This window comes from Zootoca vivipara, chromosome 7 (genome assembly GCF_963506605.1).
Source record: "Zootoca vivipara chromosome 7, rZooViv1.1, whole genome shotgun sequence".
Taxonomy (NCBI): domain Eukaryota; kingdom Metazoa; phylum Chordata; class Lepidosauria; order Squamata; family Lacertidae; genus Zootoca; species Zootoca vivipara.
In genome coordinates this window covers 5616813-5634618 of record NC_083282.1, presented here as the reverse complement: position 1 = coordinate 5634618, position 17806 = coordinate 5616813, and the positions used below count along the sequence as shown (strand labels likewise).

General features: G+C 42.8%; 1 protein-coding gene across 1 annotated transcript; it reads right to left on the bottom strand.

The window, feature by feature from the left end:
• Positions 1-673: 673 nt before the first annotated feature.
• TADA1 (transcriptional adaptor 1) lies at positions 674-15944 on the bottom strand. The gene is made up of 8 exons (XM_035123850.2): positions 15734-15944; positions 12792-12883; positions 12376-12441; positions 8649-8746; positions 6457-6666; positions 4915-5066; positions 4640-4802; positions 674-4030 (listed from the first exon to the last, which is right to left on the bottom strand). Exons 1-8 carry the CDS (start codon positions 15805-15807, stop codon positions 3878-3880), a joined length of 1008 nt encoding a protein of 335 aa, XP_034979741.1. The 5' UTR covers positions 15808-15944; the 3' UTR covers positions 674-3877.
• Between the last annotated feature and the right edge of the window lie 1862 nt (positions 15945-17806).

The following is a 17806-nucleotide window of genomic DNA, read 5'->3' as shown; positions in this document are numbered from 1 at the left end:
TTGTTCTAAATTTCACTGTTGCTGTAATTTATGCCTTCCAAGTAGAGCAATTAGTGCCCCAGAACCATTGATTGTTGTAGACTAGACCATCTGTATTTGCTTTCATTTTAGACGTGTGGCGTTTTATGAAGTACTTCTTTAAAATCTGCATTATGTGAACTGGCTTACAATGGAAAAACTCCTGAAATAGTTTGTGAGACAATCCACACCATGAGCAGCTGCCAACCTGACAAGTCCATGTCCCTCTCATGGCCCATTTCTTTCTCCTCAGCTTGCAAGGCCAGCCCCCTGCCATACCCTTCTCTAGCAAGGGAGGGAAGGTGTCAGGGGAAGCAGCGGCTTAGGTATCTCCCTCCTTTCTCACTATGGCAGGCCCCAGAGAAGCGCTGAAGTAAGGTGGTTCTCTGTCCCAGGGGCTGCCTAGGGGCAGAGGAGAAGGGGTGACTGCCATTGCCAAATTCCTAGGGGGTTGAGGTCCCTGAGCACCCCCCCCCAAGTTGATGGGTATTGCTGTTCAAATGGGGTGTTTGCGCTGTGCCTTGTGGCGTGGGGCTTACCTGGCACTCCTGCTTAGATTTCTTCTTTTTTCTACACATCTTTAAAGTTACAAAACTTCCAGTGAAATCACTCATGTTTTCACATCCATTTGAATGTGTTATACACACACACACACACACACACACACACATATATAATGTATTTATTGATTAAAAAGAATTACAAAGAATAAACAAACATAAAACACACAAATACAAGCACAAAACACACAAATACACACACTGATACAAATACAGATACACATTGTTAGTGTAAATAATAGAAACTGAAACAATTTCTACTTTCTGTTGACCTCCAATTATGCTTGCTGTTTCTTTTCTGTTAATTAAGTAATGTCTCACAATATTTTCCCCCATATTACCTTTTTCTCTTTTCTATTCATATTCTCTGTCACCTTTGTAATATCGATTGATGGTCTAACAGGCTCAGTCTAGTTTTGCCAGTGGAGTTCTTTTTATATTATTATTTAAATATTCTTCAAATACTCCCCATTCTTTATAGACATTTCGTTTCATCTGCCCTCTCATTTTGGCTGTCATTTTTGCTAGCTGCATGTATTCTACCATTAATATTCTCCAATCTGTTACTGTGTTACCATTTGAATGTTCTTAATAAACCTAGACATTCAAAGATTGACAGCTACCACTAGTAATTGCAACCATTTTGCATTCCTGTTGTTCTCTTGTGTTCTGCTGCTAGAGGGCATAGAATCAAACCTAGGGATGCTAGTGCAGGCACAATTGCATAAGACAGCACGAAAGGTGTTTAGCCTTAGCTGCTACCAGATGTGGCAAAGCAGAACACCACTCCTGCAATATGGTAGCTGAGAGCCAATGCACACCAAGCAGTTCCCTTCCCTACCTACCCTGGCATATCCGCCCATCATTTGAGGCCCTTATTTGTGTGCCCCCTCCAAGGGAGGTACAAAGGCTGACGACACAAGAATGGCCCTTCTCTGTGGCAACTCCCCGTTTATAATGTGCTCTCTCCAGGGTGCCATCATTATCAGTCTTTAGGTGCTAGTCAAAAACATTCATCCAGACCTTATCTTTTAGTGGGGCGGGACATAAGTGGATCTGAGATGATGATAGACAGACAGACAGACAGACAGACAGACAGACAGACAGACAGACAGACAGACAGACAGACAGACATAGATCTAAGTCCAGTCAAAGGTCGCTTCAGGCCGAGGGACCCGGCATTTGTCTGCAGACAGCTTACCAGGTCATGACTAAACTGCTTCTGGCACAACGGGACACTGTGACAGAAACCAGAGCGCACGGAAACACCATTTATTTTTTGTAGGTTGCTTTGAATGGGGGAGAGTGGCGAATAAATAAATAGAACCAGTCTTTCCCAATATCAGACACTCCTGCTTGCCCCACCCTCTGGCACATGCAAATACAGCGCTAACACCTACAGCAGGGAAGATTTCAGGAGCCCAGCCATAGGCATGAAGGCTGAAGATGGTCACCATGCACACACGTGGATGTCAGGGCAACCAGAGTACTTGATGTCCAGAATATGTGTGTGTGACAGGGAGCTAGTTTGGCACGATCCTGCTCCCTGATCATGCACGGTCTCTTCATGCCAGCTGCTGCTCCATCCATCCCCTCAGCAAATCAAGGCACTACCAAGTGGGAGTATTTAGGAGTAACTCTGCCAAGTGCTTGAGACACACTCACCATTTCAGAAGATGACCACAGAATAGACCCACCACCTATGACAGCAGAAAAAGTGCTCAGCCAGGAGGAAAAAAAACACTTGGGTGCCCATACAGTAGTGTGTTTTTTCCCAGAAGAAAGGGGTGCAGCCTCCTAGCAGACCCTGAGTCTAGGATATATTGTGTCCTCCTTTTCACATCAGAAGAAATAAAATTTATACTAGTCTTACCGGACATAGAATCCAAAGTAGCACTGGAGATCTAGCATAGCTCAGGTCCTGGTTCAAACTCCACTTTAGCCATGCTATCAAACAATCAAAGCCTGTGTAGGGTGCTTGTTCAAAGAGCTTCATGCACATTAGTGGGTAATCCTTACAATATCCTGAAAGGCAAGTTGGTTAACATCCCCATATTGCAAATAGAGGGCTCAGTGTGTAGCTTGCCTCAGGCCACCCAGAGTATTCATTGCTGAGGTGGGATTTGAACCAGGAACATTTTCATTTGTAACTCAGTCACGGAATCACAGAATTGTGGAGTTGGCAGGGAACATGAGGGTCATCTAGTCCAACCCTCTGCAGTGCAGGAATCTTTTGTCCAATGTGGGACTCAAATCCATGACCCTAAGGATTGAGAGTCTCATGCTCTACTGACTGAGCTATCCCAGGTTAAGTCTATTAGCTACTACACGACACCAGTGCAAATGGATTTCAACAAGTCACTATTACCAAGCTTCAAATTCCCACCTGTTTAATGGGGATCAAGAGCAAACCTTTAATTCTAGGGATGTGTACTGAGAATTAAGCTGCACTGAACATAGTGGGACTTACTTCTGAGCTAACATACACAAGGTTTGGGCTGAAAGGTTGATGGAAGCATGTTCCATTGAAATCCGTGAGACTTGCTTGCAAATAAATCTAACAATAGTGCTGAAAGGAAACATGGCTAATTTGGGGCAGTCTAGCACATTTGGGGTTGATTGTTCTTTGGTTTTATGAACTCTCTACGCGTAAGTTACTTTTCAGCTACACTGTAACGAAAAATTCATGTTCAAGGGAATGCATTGGTGATTTGCCACTGGCAGTAGCTGGGAGACTGGCTGTTGATGTTTTACTTGAACAAAACTCAAATTTGAAACAAAAAAGTGAGGTTAAAAAAAGATTATCTTTTATGAGAATTGTCTTACAGCCAATTTTATTAACGTGGATCAATATTTCTCCCTTTTGTCATACATTATATAAACCCAACACAAAAGCTCTTTGCTTATGTACAAAGCTCTTCGCTATGGTTGCAAAGGCAGCCCAGGGCAGCAGCTCAAACTGCAGGCCTACCTAAAACTCGCCAGCTCTAAGAACCAGCCTCTGTCAATCTCTGGTCATAATCCTTCATTCCATGAAGGGAATAATAACAGGAACAGGTTCTCCACAGCAAACAATGTCACTTTCCCTTTTCCACAGTGACACAAAACTATTTTTGGAATGACTGCCGTGCACTGTGATTAAAAGAGCATAAGCATTGCCGAGACACTGCTCTTTTATCCTTTCTAGAAGCAAGCACAAAGCACACTGGTTTCTCAAGTAATATTTCCATAGGAAAGAAGTCCACATTTCCACTTGGGAAAGTCCTGTGATCCCAAAGTCAAAATGCCCAGCTGCTCTCTCAGCATGTCAGGAGTCCTTCCTTTGCAGCCAGCCGCTGCCGATGGATCTTGTCCTGCTGCAGCTCCTCGTGATTGGGGTGCCAGAGCTTCAAAATGATCCTTTCAATATTGAGGGCATAGACTGTGTGTGCAGGAACCGCTTCTCGGTGGACCTACAGGTTGCATATCAGGAAAGTTTGTGAGCAACATACTCTCAACTTAAAAGGCCTAAACTGTCCAACTGCAACTAATTGTGTATTTCTTATTCTTCATAATCCCCAGTCCAAGGGACAAAGAATGTTTGATGCATGTGCTAACTAATTTTTCAAGATATACATCCTTCTTTTAGGGAAGGGCAGAATGTATGCTCTGCATACAGAAGGTCCCGGGCTCAATCCCCAGCATCTACAGTTAGGGCTGCTAGGGGCTCCTGTCAGAAATCCTGGACTTCTGCTGTCAGTCACTGTAGACAGCACTGAGTTAGATAGAATGATAGTCTGATTCAGAATAGGGCAGCTTCCTATGTTCCTAGCATACAGTTTGGGAATTACTGTACCAAGAACCTAAATTTTTGGAGCTTCAGTAGGAAATTAAATTTAGTTCACTGGAAAATCTAAAACAGTTGCTGGGTTAACAGCTAGGTACAACCTGGAAGTTTATGTAGTGTATATGCATTTATACAGAAAAGAACATTTTCTGTAAGTCCCAAGGTTACTTATGTTGGGGTTTTGCCAGAAAACACTCTCTCCAAGCCAAGCTAACTAGCAGAATAAGGAAGTTACCTGCAGAGCTTCAAAGAGGTCATACATGTTCACTGGTGGCAGAGTTGCTGGAGAGGTGTCCCCAGAACATGCTAGGAGTAGGGCTGCTTGCTGCTCAGCATCATCAGGAGGGGGGTGGGAAGCAAGGTTTTGACCAGGAGGGGGAGCCAAGCATGTGGGAGGGCTAGGAAAAGAGAAATAGGGAGGAAAAGAGGAATAGGAGTTTTGAATGAAAAACGCTAGTTTCATATTCTAAAGTTCTGTCCTGTATCACATTAAAATAGGTCTTTTCTTACCACTCAGTTAAGTTGTTGTAAGCAATAACGCTGTTCTTCAGATAAGGCTGTGGATTCACATTGCTTCCAAAGGCATACTTGAAGTGACCATCTCTGAGACGGTAGGCCTTTCTCCTTGATATGATAGATGCAAGGATATCCTTAAGATGCTTCTGCAGAGAGAGAACTCATATTTACTGCTCATGATGAGTACTTTGGAAAATGTAAAATGTTCCCAAGAACAACTTCCAGTTCCTGTCCTGCGATTATTACATTGTGAATGCTTTGCACGACATCCAAGCCTGAAACCAGAACACCCCCTGGTCAGGCTGCAGAGCTGCACTATCAAGTCTGCCAAAGAAATTGCAGACTGAATTGTTACCCAGAAGCAACCCAGGGAATCAATGCATCTCATTAGTGTAGCCACACATCAGCCTGATCCAAATCTGCACAACTTATCTTCTAAGAAGACCACCCTGGCAGACTTAGTGTCAGGACTCAGGACCCCCACTCTAAGCAGCAACAGCGACTCTGACTCATAACTGAAACGAGGAGGGATGGCCAGAGTTATTGGACTGGCAGCACTGGAACTAGAGTTGCTGGAAACTGACATAAGCCCTTCAGATTGAGGGCTCTTAGGAACTTTTGCTAATTCATGTTTGCCGTGTTCCACTATAAAGGCAGGGAGGAGCAGAAGAAATAGTGGCCCCAAGGTTAACATCAAAAGCAGATAATAGACTGGGAGAGAGGCATCCCCATCTTTACTTCCCCAACTTCACTCCCTCACAATCTGTTACCCACACTCCTTTATCCTCCAGCCCAGCTCACTTCCAGAGGTGCCTGAAGCAAAGAGAATGGGAACCTCAGGTGGAGAAGGGTTCAATTACCCTCACCCACAGTCTGATGCAGGATGCAAGCCCCTGCATTCTCTGTTATATCTCTGAATGGGGTAGGCATGTGAGAAACAAGCATAAGGTCCTGAATTCTGCAGACACTTTTTGCAAATCACAGGCCTAATGCTCACATAGACGCTGCCTCTTCTCTGTAATCACACTGAATCATCATGGAAAAACAGAAGGCAAGTCAGTCTCTGTATTTTCGAGTGTGGTAGAGCCTGGTTGATCTTTGGATCATGACCAAAGCACATATGTACTACTAAGAGCTGAGAGAGAGAGAGAGAGAGAGAGAGAGAGAGAGAGAGAGAGAGAGAGCGCAAAAAGGTTGAGAAGCTTAGAAATCCAAGGCAGGGAGTCAAGATTGTCATCAGAACCAGATATGGCTTTGTTTTCTTTTATTCAGCACTTAAGCCAGTATTAAATGCTTTATAACGTACAAGTTTGTATGCCAGCAGAGTTACAAAAAAAGGTCAGCTTGCCTTACTCATACACTGAGAAATAACACCAAAGGTGATATCATATATGCTTGCAAAGGCTGCTTTTGTTTTGTTTTGCTTTGCTTATTTCTATAGAGATGGCTAGTTTTAATTCCATACCATACACAAAATACCACGTTTTCTGCCTGCGGCAAAACCAGGACCACATTTGTCCTTCTGCGTTATCTCACCTCCACAGCATAGACAACGACTGTCACTGCCTCTTCAGTGACATTATCCAGTCCGTGTTCATAAGCAGTGACAATCATCCTTCCCTCCAGCTGGCCCCAAGTGGGAAGCATCATTGTATGTGAACAGAGCTTCAGGTCATCATCTTCTTGGGGGTCCTTGGCCACAAACTGCTGAGCTCCAGATAATGGGTTCTGAGGCTGGAATCGGTGCTGTTAAGTATAACAATACATTTCAGCTGTCTAGTCTAAAACACTGAGCAAGATTAAATAATGCTCCATTTGGACACATAACCTGCCACTTTCTTAAGACTTCAGAGAGATAAGAGAAATTAAACAAATTATTTTATCATAGCAGTCCCCTAAACTGCAATCCTATACATAAAGAAAGCCCTACAGAGATCAACAGTACACACTCTGGGATAAGTGCATATAGGATTGAAGTCTTAAGGATATGGATCACATTAATTAGGACTTTGTATCCTGCAGCTCCACAGAAATGCACAAAAACAGTGTGGTATCCAACTTCTTACTGGGTATTTCACAATTATTCTTATCCAGTTTATTTATGTATACATTCTTATCATGTTTTTGGAATTTTATCACTAGCATGTACATTTATACATGAGTTTAGTCTATTCAGCTATTCAGTCTATTGTATAACTAATTCTCAAAACAATCTTATTCTGTCTAAGCCTCTTTTATATATTTGCACATTAAATAAACTACTTAGTTGCAAGTTGTAAAAGACAGGAGGCCTCTTGAGCATTTTTTCCTACTTATTTGAGTATAAGCTAGAACTCTACCAATTTTAACCATATGGATGGTTATGCTGATTTTATTAATGTAAGCAATTTGTAGGCTACTTTTAGTGTTTGTTTGTTTGTTTTTAAAAAAGGAATTAATAAAACAAAAAACATTGTAATGTTTCTACTTTTGAATTGAACATAATGCCCTTCTCCATAGCCGAGAGCACATTCTTTGCACCAAAAGCAGAGAATATTTTTTCCTCGTTAATCTCACTTGCACTTTTGAGTGTCCCTAGTCTTCATGCTTGGGGAGTAGAGATTTATAATATCAATCAATCAATCAATCAATCAATATACTTTATTCGACCGATAGTCAGAACAATTTATAATATTAAAACTGTATCAGGAGACACCTCAAAAACCAGAAGGGGCAAAGCCTGACTTGGCATGTTGGAAGGTGCGTCTTTAACACCCCATACATCTTTAGAACTGCTGCTAATAATGACATCTACTGGCTCCCCAAGCTATTCTGCTTTTCTCCTTCCCTTTTCTTCCTCCACCCAAGCTCATGCAAAAGCCTTTGAAATTACGTTATGCAAATCTGCCTGTCCTTTAAGGTGTCCTTTAAGGTTGGCTGTTGCATCTCTCTTATGTGTGCCACTGACGGCCTTCTGAGGGTTTCTGTTGTAGTGGCACCTCATATGTAGAACTCCCTGCCCCAAGAGGTTATCTTCCAGCAACTGAAAACTTTCCTTTTAAAACAATCTTTTATTTGTTTAATTTATTTCATACAATTTATACACCACTTGATTGTAAAATAATCTCAGAATGGTTTACAAAAAAAGATAAATCAGTAAGAAAAGTTAACAACAAGTATTTAAGACTTTCCTAAACTTTTAAAATAACAGTAGACTAAAACAGATTAAAACTCGATCAATTTTCTAAGCATCTGGGTAGGATTGTCTAAAAAAATTTTTTTTTAGCAAGTACCCAAAAGAGTACAGTGAAAGCACCTGCCTGATGTCAAAAGGCAGGGAGTTCCAGAGAGCAGGTGCTAAAAGATCGAGTTCTTACAAATGCAGAATGGTTATTAAGTGGCACCTATTAACATGGCCTGTTCCACTTTTGATTTTGCTGCTACTCAACTGTATCGGTTGCTGGTGCTGCTCTTTTGGTGTTTGCTTTCAGCTGCTGTTTCTGGCTTCATAATTTGTATTCTAATAGTTGGGTCATTGTTGCTTTTGTGGCTACCACTGGTGGAGGTGTGGAAATGCACAGTGTAGCGATGTGCCTGGTAAACTGTACTAAAGGTTTTGGAGAGTGTGTCGGGAACTTGAGATGGGGCTGCTATTTATGATGGCAGCTCTGCATTTCTTATCATGTTGGTTTCCAGCATCTAGGCTTAGTTTTCATCTTTCTAAGGCATGTAAGAATGGACAAACTTACATCAAACTTCTGCCGAACGGAAGAAAACTTTTTCTTCCCCTTGGGCTTCCCTGGTTTTGTTGCGGAACCTCCTGTCCATGGCAAAGAGCCAGCACCCTCTGGAAGTGGAAAAGAAGAAAACAGTAAGTCTTAGATTTGGCAAGGATCTAAACCTCCATTGCACCCTGTCCAATTTAAATATCCTGGTCATCACCGTCTATCGCACGTGCCAGAGGTTGCTTATGCTCTGCTCCAGGAGCCTCAGCTTCCCAAACCACAATTTCCACTTTTCTGGGCTGAGCTATTTTCTGCTACTCACACCCACCCAGCATCACACTCATGTCTCTGAACCACAGTCAATATATTTTATATTCTGGAGGAAAAAAAGACTCCTTTCATTATGTGTTTATACATTACTTACCTCAGTGGGGCACTTAACTGGTTGTGATCCTGAACAATGGCATACTTTAAAACAACACTTTGAGCATGAAGTTTGAAGTCCAGCACAAAGTTTGGCAAAATGAGGAATGCAGCAGGGTTACCCTGATGAGAGTGCAACTGCTAGAAAACTGGGGGGGAGGAGAACCAGGGGAAGCACAAGACCACCAGGGCTCCATACAGCACCGTATTGTGGCAAAATCTCCATGGACATGGAAGAGCAATGATAACAGAGATAGAACATGAATCTCAGTGACACTTGATAAATAAGAGTGTGCTGCTTCAGGGCATAACAAAAGCATTTTTTGAACAGAGATAACAATAGACCCCTTTGACTTATGATATTCTCTCGTGAGTCAAAGAAGAGCAAATTGTCATCTTCTCCTGCAAGCTCCAAACTGTATTTTAATCACTTTCACAATAGGTCTTCTACCTTACTCCCTGAGTCAGGGAGAAGACCTTCTGGAGAATGTTCTCTGTGTGTGTAAGCTCACAAATCTACTCAATTAGGCAGGATCAAGACAACTCTTATTTCCCAACGCATTCGGGATCAGACTTGTGGTTGTACTTCTGAAACAGAATTCTGAAAAACATTTAACACTGCAGTCTCAAGCACACTTACTTTCATTTCAAGTAAATGTGCTTCCACTATCCTGACTTTCCCTTTACTGTGTAGGTTATGCTCAACATAAGGTTTGTTTAATCTTAAGACAAGCAAAATATGGGCATTTCAACCTGTTCCTACAAACTAGGTATGCTGCTCAGACTTATTAGTCATACTGTACAGGGTTATGATGAAGCTGGCAGGCTGCTAACAATTAGCTCAATGAGAAATCAGCCCAGATGGTTTGCACTTGGAAAGCATGGGGCTGATGAGAGGATGAAAGTCTCCAGCTTCTTCTGGGGGCTTTTAAGCCTCAGAGTAATGGAAAGGGAGGAGGAGGAGGAGGATAGAGAGATTTGGTGAGCAATCTACCTGCATCCCCAGGTGAGGAGGCCTGAGAGAAAGGCAGAAAAAGCACAGGTATCCAAAGATCTGAGTGGCTTGTAACCCCTGAAACTATTAAAATGGGTTATGAATCAGGTAGATTTGTCATATAAACTGATATTTTTATCTAGAGTCTGTAGGAGACTACAGCTCAAGAGGAGTAACAAAGGTGTTACATAATGGTGAGAATGGATCCCAAAGCCATAATGTAGGAATGACAGATCAGCAAATGGATGAACAAGGCAGGAGTAATAATAACAACAACAACAACAACAACAACAACAATAATAATAATTTATTATTTATACCCTGCCCATCTGGCTGGGTTTCCCCAGCCACTCTGGGCGGCTTACAACAGAAAAATGAAATAAAATAATCAGTTAACACTGATCTGCAACTGAATAGTAACTGAAAGGGAAGGGGGATCCCATTTAATAGCTGACATTGAAAGGCAACATTTGAGGAAGGCCACACACATGTATGAAGCTGACCTGGGCTGTCCCTTCTTCTAACACCACTTTTCAGTGCAGGGGACTCTCCCTCTTAATTGCACTGCAACAATAGCCCAAGACTATGTCCCACACCACCTTGTTAACCAATGTAAAGGCAAAACAGATTTTCCCCTTGCTGATCTGGCAACCCTTAAGTCAGAGAGTTGTCAAACTGAAGATTTGTTTTGGCAAAGTGAAATAACATATATCCTACTGATGTTCATATTGGGAAAAGGGAATTTAAATTCTAGGTTTGCAGCCCTAGACCAAAGATCAAGACAAATTGCCCTGGAGTAGATTTGCAGCTTGATCCTACACATATTTAACCTAAGCATGTGTAGGCTCACAGTCCTTGGCTATTTAAAACAGACCCAACCCAAACTGTAATTTACAATTTGTTTCTAATATGTATTTCTATTGTACCACCTTATATGGTTGGTTTCCTTCTACCCTTTTGCAGTTGGTTTCCTTCTACCCTTTTGCAGCCACCTGTGCCTACCTGGCTTCTTGCCATTTAAGAGAACAATCCTATGAATGTTCAATCAAATGTAAGTCTCAGTATGCTCAATGCTGATGACTCCCAGGTCAGTGTGCATAGGGTTGCAGAATCAGTTTAATTTAGAACTGCAGAGTACTTCTTGGATTCGAATCTACTTTTCCCCATCTCCTTAGTTGCTACATTTCTGTACACAACTTAGGTAACTCCTTCCACTACTTCTCTCCCATGCCCTGCCAAACTGTGGCAGGAAAACGTAACATGAGATGAATTCAGAATAGGAAAGAGAAAAAGAAAAAGAACTGAAGGGACGAGCGATACAAAGGGGTGGCACACTTCTCTTTGCAGCTCTGAGCAAAAATGGAACCAGCCTCTGAAAGAGAGCTCAGCTGCCAAAGTTCAACCTATCTCTTATTTTTGTTAGTGAGTAAGAAAAGCTAAATAGCACTGAATGAGCTACCTTTATCATATGGACTTGGCAAAGTCTGTTCATGGGCAAAGTATCAGCAAGGATAATCTAAGACTTCCAAGGGGCAGCAGCCCTGTAGGCACCCATAGTATTTATGTTCTGTTTTATTTATGTTCTGTTTTGTTAAATAGTTGTATTGCCTCCATGGCTGCAGAGATAAACTTGAAAACATGAAGACAGTGACAATGAAAGGGCAAGTTACACACATGTAAATAGAAAGACATCTGCTACTGAAGTCACTTATCAATAGCTTCCTTAAGATCCCTGCCAATGTCACTTTACAATGATGAAAGAGATATATATTTCCAGGTTTCAAAGAAAACTATTTTGGGAAGGAAGCAGCTCTGTTTGTTTCTGAGAAGTACCGTATTGGCCAGAATATAAGCAGCAGCTGAATATAAGCCGCACCTTTAAAATTGGAGGGAGGGAAAGAAAAAAAGAAAAAAATACCCAAATATAAGCCGCTCCTCGCTGCTCCTGGCTGCATACGGGGGGGGGGGGGGAGCTGAGCTGCGTTGCCAGTGGCCTTTCCCCAGGGGACTACATGTGGGGGAGGGCACCGCTTTGCCGCGCTCCTGGCGCTGTTTGCCCTGCGCTCCTGGCTGCATACCGTAATATGCGAATATAAGTCGCACTTTAACTTTTCACGGTCAGAATTTTGTAAACAAGTGAGGCTTATATTCAGGCCAATATGGTAAAACAGACTCAGCATGCATCACCATACTAAAATGTCAGCCATACAAATACTAAAATGTGGGTCAATGTAAGACAGAATGAAATGAATATTAGAATTGCTGCTGAAGTAAACACACTACAGCTCTTTCTCCTAAAGTCCAGGTGCATGAGCGTTTTTACAGTTGACTTACCAGGTGCAGAAACCAAGATCTGGCATCGTGTGAGAATAGCCAACAGGAAGTCATTGTGAGAATGGACTGCCAAAAGAAAAGAAGTTCACATAAAGATGTCAGCAAGCCATTTTACAAGAAAACATGCCCTTGCCTCAGCATCATATAGTAGCATGTAAGATGCCCCTTGAGTCTACACAGCAAGTACAGAACTAGAGGTGCTTGAGCAATGCCTGATTCAATCTCCAAAACCAAAAGGGTGGCTAAACATTGTCTTCATTGATCATGGTGCAATTTCAGTGCCCTATAGTTCAACCCACCCCATGGACTGCTCATAGCTGAATCCTTTCATTACCCCACAGTATTGCAGCTAACCCCCAGGTTCAGCATGAGATTCATGGAAGCCACATAGAGCAACTCACATATAGTTTTCTTACCATTGTCTTGTGTGAGGAGCCTCCGGGCTTCTAGGTCAAACTCTTCTTTGCTGATCTTTTGCTTAAACCACAACTTCAAATTAGCCCAGTATCTGTGAAATATATAAATAGTGTATCCTCAATACTAGCCTTCGCTTCTCAACAATCTACTCTTTCCCTCTTCAACCCTTTAGGAGAGACTATCATGCAGTTTCATACATTGGAGCAGTGGTGGCCAAACTTGGCCCTCCAGCTGTTTTGGGACTACAATTCCCATCATCCCCGACCACTGGTCATGTTAGTTAATAGATGGTGGGAGTTGTAGCCCAAAAATAGCTGGAGGGCCAAGTTTGGCCACCACTGCATTAGAGGAACCTCAGGGTTAATCTAGTCCAAAGACAAGCAGAACTTCAATCAGAGTTAATAAATTTAAGGAACAATTTGACCATCAGGACTCTCTGTTGAATAGCAGAGCCTAGAAACAGAACTTAGCACTTTGGAAAATTATGTAACTGCAATACTCAATCTGAAAATAATAAAGTCGAATTTTACACCTCAAGTGCCTGGCTCCAGCATAATCCTATGTGTCCTAATTAGACAATCCAAAGAAAGCAGCTGGAAATTGTCATGGAAGTGATTCAATTTATGCTGGCTTTTTTCAATGCTTCCCTTGGGGTAATTAAAATTAAATTATGGGGTAAATAAAATTAAAATTGTGTTCTTCGCAATTAAACCATGGTTATATCAAGGGCTTTTTTCAAAAAAGAAAAAGAGGTACTGGAACTTTTTGACCATTTTTAGGGAGGAGCACCCAATCAAGGTGTTGTGCATTTTTTAGGGGGAGGACATCTCTTCTTCGCCTGCTCACCCCACCGCCACAGGAGAAAAATAAAACAGGTAGGTGGTCTTTCATAACTGACTTTGTCACAACTGCCTCTCCCCCACCCCACTGTCATATACTGCCCCCATAAAAAATAATAATTCTGGGCATTTCAATTCAGTGAAGGGCCGATAATTCTTGTCTGTTGTGTTTTAAATACTGTATATTTTAAGCTGCAACAAGAAAAGTTGTGCTGGCCACATGACCCAGAAAATCTGTCTGCGGACGAATGCCGGCAGAAAGATCAAGGCAATTAACCAGCAACCAGTTTAGATTGGCGTTAAACAATATTAGTTGAAACACAAAATATTATGTAAAGAAGCTTACAAATGTTACATTGGGCATCACAGAGTTACCCATTACTGAAAGTAGAAACTAACCTTCATCTTTCCCACCTACTCCTCTCCCCTATATACCATGTGTTCTTTGAAATATTGAGGCAACTCAAACAAGCTTATCCCAGGACTTCAGGGCCTGTCCAATAAAATTATATATTAAGCTTTTACAAATATTTTGACAAGAAAAACCGAATCTTTACAAATCTAATTTATTTCCCCCTCGACTTCCCTCCCCTCCTTTCTGAGGCTATTTATTTCATATATTTTTATTACTGCATATCCAACTAAATTATACAGTATTTACAAATTTCCCCTTATCTTCCCCTTGTCTGTTACTGCACGTTTCTGTATCAGTCCCGCTAATGTTTTAATTTGTTTACAGTGTGTCTTCAAATAGTCAATAAATTTCCCCCATTCTATTTTAAAAAGAAGGGAAGAGTGAACTACAAAATGCTCCTCCTTGCCAGGGAAGAATAGTTGAGCGAGGATCTACATTGGGGGAACAAGCGGGGAAAATCAAAGCAACCTTACCCAAGAGTTGAAGTGGTAATCAGGGACTGACTCTGAATCATGCCAGGTGGCTGCAGACCCCAGAAGGAGATGCAGCCGTTTCTGCCACTGTGGACATGGCCAGTGCATTCCTTGAAGGCCACCTCTGCTACCCCTGTGGATCCTGCCAGCTGAGGCCGTCACCTCACCTTGCCTCATGGGTGGGCCGGCCCTGCAAGGTTTACATTCTCTCCAGCACAGGGCACTGTGCTCTTATTTAGATATTCCTATTCCATTAGACAAGCCGACCCAGATGCTTAGAAAGTTTGTGTGAGTTTCATAGTCTATTCCATTTTGGTTCTCTGCCTCTCTCTGTGGGTGTGTTTTTAATTAGGGTTGTAAAAAAAAAAGTAAGTGCTGGTTTTTATTGTTTTAATTTTTATTTATTTATTGTTAAACCACCTTGAGAGGTCCCATCAAACAGTATATAAACTTTACGAAATAAAATTTTGCCTTACTCCACAGGCACCTGCTTGCCCACTTCAGCTGGTGGAATGGGCACGACTGCAGGTGCCCCATAAGACCCCTTCCGCATTTGTAGGTACCTGATGGTTGAGAACCCTTTGGAACTCCCTGCCTCTGGAGACCTAGCAGGCTGCGCTCTTCTGCACCTGCTCAAAACATACCTGTTTGGGCAAGTTTAGACCCAAACGTTTAGAAATGCTGGAGTGAATTTTAATCCATTCTGTTGGTATTTTAACTTTTAAGCAAGTAGGGTTGTGAATTTCCCTAGATTTCATTCTCTTTTCCGCAGACGGCTTGCAGGTTTGGTTTGTTTGCTTTTTGTACGGTGAAGCGGTAATATATAACTTTTTTGAAATAAATGAAATAAGAACATAAAACGAAAGACCGCCGCTCTTTGCGCTCCTGCCACCCAAACGTCGACGGCACTTTTATGCCCACAGCAACGAAGGGCGTTTTTGGAGCGATATATCGGCGGGCAGAGATCTGGGCGAAAGAAATGGAAATGTGGGGAGGCGCGCCCAGAAGCGAACGGAGGTCGGGAGACGCAGTAGCCGCCCCACCCGTCCACCCGCCTATTTGTGAGCCGCCCCGGCAGCGCCCGCCCTGCCGGTGCGAGTGATAAATCGAGGCCGGCGCTCGGGCGCGGCCTACTAGGCCCCTCCCGCAGGGCGCGGCGCGGCGGCCGGAGGGGCCGAAAGACAGAAGGTGAAAGGGCCCAGCTCCTCACTTACTGCTTCACGTTCTCGCCCAAAGCCTCGCTCAGGTTCTTCTTGGCTGCCTCCAGCTCGCTCACGTAGGTCGCCATGGCTCCTCGGGCCACCCGCCCGCTCCGCTTTTGCCGGCCGTCCCCGGCGCGCCAACCTCAGAGACGATCCTTTACGGATTAGTTTTGCTTTTTGGTTTCGCAGCTCCCGGCCGTAATTCCTCCGCTCCTATTGAGCACCCTGAGTTAGTTCCTGCCTCTTACTATAGTATAGAATCATAGAATTGTACAGTCAGGAGGGACTCGAGGGTCATCTAGTCCAACCCCCTGCAATGCAGGAACCTCAACTCAAGCATCCATAACAGATCCGTAACATCTGCTTAATGAACCTCCAAATGAGGAAAGTTTACTACCTTCCTAGGAGGTGTCTGGAGGCAACTACTTCTTTATTGCTGTTAGTCATAAAGTGGAGGGGAGTTGGGTGCTGAGGAAAGCCTAAAGGGTTTGGGGCTGTTGTTCTTGGATGTAGCAATCTAAATTAACCGGAATATGTTCTTAAGTCACACCTGCTAATAGGTAGAAGGGCAAAAATCAGGTCAGCAGACAGCTTATAATCAAAATGTGGCAGAAAACTTTCCCACTCATAAGAAACATGTTTATGATTTTTAAGAGATAAAAAACACATCAATGTTACCTTGCTCTTTGTGATGTGTACAGCCCCAACCAGCCCAAGTGCATATGCGCCATATGCATATGCAAAAACCTCTTACCTTTAGGTGGTGCTAACAATTCCCTACAACCTGAGCACCTCTGGTTGGGCAAAATACATTTCTAGCCCCTGAAGCAGATTAGAGCTGACCCTAAAAATATCAAAGCTGTCCAGCTCTGCATTTTAGCCCAGGGACTTCATATTTTGAGGTAATTTTAATCTATTTTAGTGTTTTAACTTAAATATGTTTTAAAGTATGGTTGTGATTTTTTTTCTTGCTTTTATCTTTTCATAAACCACTTTGAGGGTTTTTTTCCACCACTAAGTGGTGTAAAACTTTATGAATATATGCCACCCTTCATCCATGCAACACAGATCTGAACCTACAGATCAGATAATAAATAAATAAATAAATAATAATAATAATATTTTATTTATACCCCGCCCATCTGGCTGGGTTTCCCCAGCCACTCTGGGCATCTCCCAATCAAATATTAAAAACTCAATACAGTATTAAACATTAAAAACTTCCCTAAACAGGGCTGCCTTCAGATGTCCTTTAAAAGTAGGCTAGTTGCTTATTTCCTTGACATCTGGTGGGAGGGCGTTCCACACAGGGCGGGCGCCACTACCAAGAAGGCCCTCTGCCTGGTTCCCTGTAACCCAGGCATGCCCAAAGTCTGTTTCAGGGGCCTAATCCAGCCCGCTGATTTAATCTGGCCCCCATGGCAGTATATGTCCTGGGGTAAAATCCTTTTAAAAAAAAAAAAGCACAGCAACTTCAATCCTAAAAAAAGCTCAACAACTGTGGACGGCCTTCCCACACGTTCACTTCAACAAATCTGGCCCTCCTTGGAAAAAGCTTGGGCACCCCTGCTGTAACTACACTTCTTGCAGTGAGGGAACTGCCAGAAGGCCCTCAGAGCTGGACAGGCAGAACGGTGGGGCATATTAATTCAGCGTATTATTATTATTATCTCATCCACATCATCAGTGTCTCCCCCAAAGAGTGCTGGGAACTATAGTTTGTTTACAGCATTAACCTCACAGAGCTCAAACTTCCAGCACCTTTAACAAACTACTATTTCTAGGTTTGTCCATGACCGCTCACCTGGTATAAGAGTGCTTGAAGTGTATCAGCTATGGATGTCACTTGACTTCCTTTTTTAGAGGAAGGGTTGTAGCTTAGTGGTAGCAGGAGCATAGGTCAAATCCCTAGCATAGCTGGGAAGGCCCTTGCCTGCAGATGGAGCCTTTTTGTGCAAAAAGGTACGAGCTCTGCCGCTGATTCACAGACCTTCTTCCCAAGTTGCACTCGTCAGGAATTGAACCTGGTCCCTCCTGCATGTGCTCTTGATGACTCAGCGGTGGTTAAGAATGGAGCCAGGGAGG